The sequence below is a fragment of the Microcebus murinus genome, chromosome 18 (assembly GCF_040939455.1).
Source record: "Microcebus murinus isolate Inina chromosome 18, M.murinus_Inina_mat1.0, whole genome shotgun sequence".
NCBI lineage: Eukaryota > Metazoa > Chordata > Mammalia > Primates > Cheirogaleidae > Microcebus > Microcebus murinus.
Genome location: NC_134121.1, coordinates 18,247,961 through 18,253,238, shown reverse-complemented (window position 1 = coordinate 18,253,238; position 5,278 = coordinate 18,247,961). Strand labels below are relative to the sequence as shown.

General features: G+C 37.5%; 1 protein-coding gene across 1 annotated transcript; it reads left to right on the top strand.

The window, feature by feature from the left end:
• Positions 1-2,404: 2,404 nt before the first annotated feature.
• On the top strand, positions 2,405-3,352 carry LOC105878820 (olfactory receptor 1468-like). Its single transcript, XM_012778578.2, has one exon. The coding sequence runs from the start codon at positions 2,405-2,407 to the stop codon at positions 3,350-3,352; it is 948 nt and encodes a 315-aa protein (XP_012634032.1).
• Positions 3,353-5,278: the final 1,926 nt, after the last annotated feature.

The window sequence follows — 5,278 nt, the reverse complement described above, 5'->3', positions numbered from 1 at the left end:
TTGCCTCTAACCCCTAGAGTTGTCTAAGGGTCAATTGTATTGCATGACAGAGTCATTTAAACTTTGTAAGGAATTCTCACAAGAGACTTCAACTTTACAACAGCTTTCTAGGATTGGCAGGGTTGAGTCAGTGTTGCTATTTTATTTCTACCCAGAACCACTGAATATACATTCTTCTCATCAGCTCATGGGACATTCTCTAAGACTGACTATATCCTAGGACACAAAGCATGTCTCAAAAAATTAAAAAAAATGGAAATTATACCAGTGTTGCTATTTTAAAGCTGAAGAAATTAATGTACAGAGAGATGAAAAGAGTAGATAAAACTCATATGCCCCATCTCATCAATGGTAACATGTGTAAATCATATCTGACTGATTTGACTTCCTAATCATATGTTTTAACAAGGGATAGTACCAACTTAGTTCCCAGGATGGGAAATTCCTGAAGAATTTCAAAGATAGGTCCTTCTCACCACTAAAACATAGTGCTACATCTTTCTTTTTTTCTGTCCAAGTGTGAAAACACACTAATATCTTTGTATTAAACTCTACAGTCCTGGTGAATATTCTGCAGTGAGGGGTCCCTTCTGTCTCTTCAGGGTTTGTAAATGAATTTTAAAAACTCCTATAATGTCACACTGTGGAAAGGGTATCTAGATGAGCCCAGGAACTAAGTCTGAGAGGTTGGAATTTACCCTTATTATTTTTGTTTTTCCCCCATGATCTTAAGACTTCCACGTCAGTCTCATTTCTTCCCACATCAATATCTTGATATTGTGTGGGCTGACTCTCAAGGAACAAAATCATGGCATTGTTATCTGAGTAGAATGAGATTAAGCCATATAACAGGGTGGCTTGAGATGAAGGAATATTCCGGAATGAAGTTCTGACAAGCCTACAGTGCAGTTATATGTAAGTTAAAACAAAAGATTTATATGAGGGAGCTCTTGACTTGGAAAGACTCAGTGGCAGTGAATTGTTCTAACCTCCAGTGTTTTTGGTTTCTGTTGAAGGAATTCATTCAGTAGTTCCTTAGGTAGCACATTTTCTTTTTTTTTGTGGCACACATTGTTCTAGATGTTGGGGTTCAGCAGTGAGCAAGATATCTATTATTAACATCTAGCAAGGAGCAAAAATCTCATATTTAATGACCTAAAGTATAAGTTGCCAGGAGAAGGGAAGGAGAGGGATAGAGACAGCGTGTTTAAGGCCGTGGTACTATCAGGTGCCATGGTGGGTGGGAGCAGATGTCTTTGGGTTGGTGGGAGAAACCCAATAGGCCTGGAGTAGAGAGAGAGAGGGGCAGGCAGGAGCAAACTAATCTGGCGAAATAGAGTCTTGTGGGTCATGTTCAGCATTTTGGAGATTATCTTAATAGAAAGGAGAACTTCTTTAATTAGCAGGTTTGAGTTATGAAAATATAACTCTAGATAAAGTCAACAAATTATAAGGGAGCAAAAATAGATGTGGCGGGGGTGGGGTGGGGACCAAATCTGTTGCAGTTGTTCAGGTGAAAAAAGCAGGTGACCTGAAAGGTGTCCATGGGGGATGGAAGGAATGGGCATAAGGAGAGATGTTTAAAAAGAGGAATTGATGAGATGTATTGATTGAACGAGGGGAGTGAAGGATAGGTAGGAGTCAAGGATGACTCTTGGGTTTCTGGCTTGGAAATGAAATGTATAATGGAATGTCACTCTACATCAGTGGCTTAAAATATTTTTTAAAGACAACTAAATCTTTTGCTTAGAAAAACTATGTGTTTTTTCAAAGCTAATGTCAATAACTTGAAGATGGCTTAGGTAGCTAGAGAATACTGGGGTGGTTCACACATGGAACGGGGAAGACAACAAACTTAGTATCAGAAAGATGAGGTTTGAGGTGTCAGTGAAACATACAAATAGAATGTTCATCAGGGAACTGAACATCTAGGCCTGTAGCTCAGGGGAGTGGTGTGGGTTGAAGAAACACACTTGGGATTCACTGGCATATTTTGGGAAATGTAGAAGGGCGATACTCTGAGAAGCAGTAATATTCAAAAAATGATGGAACAGAAGCAGTTCCCCAAGGAAAGTGTGAACTATTGCTAGGTAGGGAGGGAAAAAAAAAAATCACAAAGGTAAGGTGTCACTTGACCAGGAGAGCGGAGAGTTTCCCGAAGTAGGAAGTGATCATTAGTGTTAGATGTGATATGTTACTGAATTTAGAGACATGAATTTAGAGTCATCATTGGCTTTGACAAGACAGTTTCAACAGAAGGGGTGTAGTAGGAGCCAGTCTACCACTGCTCCTAAATCCTCATTTGCCCTTTGACAATAGGCCACACATCATAGAGATATATTTGTTTGTTATCTTTAGATTTTAAGGAGCATTATATTCTTCATGAAGACAATAGAGTCACAGAATGACGAAGAAGAACCAAACTGTCGTCTCAGAGTTCCTCCTTCTGGGCATGCCTATCCAGCCAGAGCACCAAAACCTGTTCTATGCCCTGTTCCTGGCCATGTATCTTACCACTGTCCTGGGGAACCTCCTCATCATTGTCCTCATTCATCTGGACTCCCATCTCCACATCCCCATGTATTTGTTTCTTAGTAACTTGTCCTTCTCTGACCTCTGCTTTTCCTCTGTCACAATGCCCAAATTGCTCCAGAACATGCAGAGCCAAGTCCCTTCCATCCCCTATGCAGGCTGCCTGGCCCAGATGTATTTTTATTTGTTTTTTGGAGTTCTGGAGAGCTTCCTCCTTGTGGTCATGGCCCATGACCGCTATGTGGCCATCTGTTTTCCCCTACACTACACCACCATCATGAATCTCAAGGTTTGCTTGTCTCTGGTGGTGCTGTCCTGGGGGCTGACCACTGCCCACGCCATGTTGCACACCCTGCTCATGGCCAGGCTGTCCTTCTGTGCTGACAATGTGATTCCTCACTTTTTCTGTGATACATCTACTTTGTTGAAGCTGGCCTGTTCTGACACTCGGGTCAATAGGTTGGTGATACTTTTCATGGGAGGGTTCATTCTTGTCATCCCATTCGTGCTCATCATCATGTCCTATGCAAGAATTGTCTCCACCATCCTCAAGGTCCCATCTGCTGAGGGCATCCAGAAGGCTTTCTCCACCTGTGGCTCCCACCTCTCCGTGGTGTCTCTCTTCTATGGGACAATTTTGGGACACTTATGCCCATCCACGAATCATAATACTGTGAAGGAGACTGTCATGGCTGTGATGTACACTGTGGTGACCCCCATGCTGAACCCCTTCATCTACAGCCTGAGGAACAGAGACATGAAGAGGGCCCTGGGAAGAGTCTTTAGCAAAAAGAAAATTTCTTTCTCTCTAAAATGGTAATTGGAATTTCACCATTTTAAATTTATAGATATGGTAATGTTTATAAAGGAATGTCACTCTAAATTAGTGGCTGAAAATTTTTTTTAAAGATCACGAAACCTTTTGCTTAAACAAAACCATATGTTAAAAACTAATGTTGCTCTGCATCTATTTTGTAAAAAGTCATTTGTGTCCAGTAAAATCTCTTTGAATTAGATTATACTGTTTCCTCTTGTGAAAAATAATTTAGATGGAGGTAAAGATTTTTGGTGTAAAATATTACCAAATGAATTAAGATTATATGCAAGAAATCATGAAGACATGTTTAGACAATATAAATATGTGTATATTTATGATCAACTAAAAATATTTCTTAGCCTCTTCCAACATAAACTAATAACCTATTTGCAAATTATATTCACATATCAATTAAATGAGTTTTATTGAGTTTTTGATCAATAGTTCTTCAAAAGTTCAACATGTATTTGATATTAAGACAACTTTTTAAACAGAAATTAAATAATATATACTTTAATAATAGTAAAAAAAAACTAATGTTGAAATGTGATGACAACAGCTGTGTTTGAATTAGAGTTGGGGGCAGGAAACCAAAGTGATCAGCATGTTTCTTTCTCCATTCCCAGGTGGTCTTGCAGTTTGAAAATAAAATTTAAATATCCTTGTGCCAACACTTATTATCCATATTAGTTTGGAATTATCTTCTTAAACAGCACTGTAATCATTGTTTTCATCCTACTCAAGAATCTTCAATGACACTATCAAGTGATGAAAAAAAAACAAAACCCAATATTTTCTGTCTTATGAGCATATATAATCCTGAAGCTTTCTACTTCCAATACCTTACTTTTTGCTATTGAATAAAGGCATCTCTTATTTCCTTCTCTGCAAACATATCCTCACATCATTCTATCCTTTAATTTTCATGTAATTTTACAGACCTTAAAAAGAACAACCTACCTTTAAAAGAGATATAGTAAACAGCAAACACTTGCTGGGTAATTTTCTATATATAAGGCATTTTTAGAATCTATTCACATACGAACTCTATGAAGTTGGTCTTATTCTTATCCTAATTTTATGGACAGAGAAATAGAGAGTTTAATTTACCATGCAACATCACACAAGAAGTAAGAGGTATAGCTGAGATTTGAACCCAGGAAGTTTGACTTTAGAGCCCCAAATCCTTAGGACTACACTCTACTACACCTTGAGACTACAGAGTCCTGTGTTGTTCGTTTCCAATCACTTGTCAGGTAATCATGCTAATTTCCTTCACACCTTCTTCATATTTCTCATTGTGATCTTGAATTATGATTTTCATCAGATACAACCAAAAAGTGGAGAAAAGTTTGTAAACATGCATTTTCATGGGGCCAAGCAGATAATGTAGATGATTGTAAAGTAGTCCAGATTTTAGAAAAACCAATTGTAGAAATATGATCATAAATATTTTATTTTATTAATATGTGAACTATACCTTTATCATAACACAAACATATAGTCTATTAGAGATGATATTTCAAATTTGATATTGAACAAATTCTAATTGGAAAATAGAACTATTTAATCGTTAAGTATATTTTTGTAGTTTGTCATTTCTTTGATTTGGGACAAAAATGTTTTATCTTTTCTTCTTCACCCAGATGTCAGTATAAAGTCCTTTGTTCATGGATGGTTTAATAGGGAATTCAGTCTGTTAACTGAGAGTGATATTTAGGCTTTTTTGTTTAATAATAGAAAAGAGTTGTTCACAAACACACACACACACTTTGAACATGGATCAAATATTTGCATAAACATTTATTTATTTATTTATTTTTGAGACAGGGTCTCACTATGTCACCCAAGCTGGAGTGCAGTGGCACGATCATAGCTCACTCCATCCTTGAACTCTTGCTTTTGCCCATTTTAAAAATTGGGTTATTT

What these genes read in the sequence shown, in the direction of transcription:
- LOC105878820 (XM_012778578.2), top strand. Translation starts at nt 2,405, where the DNA reads ATGACGAAGAAGAACCAAACTGTCGTCTCAGAGTTCCTCCTTCTGGGC.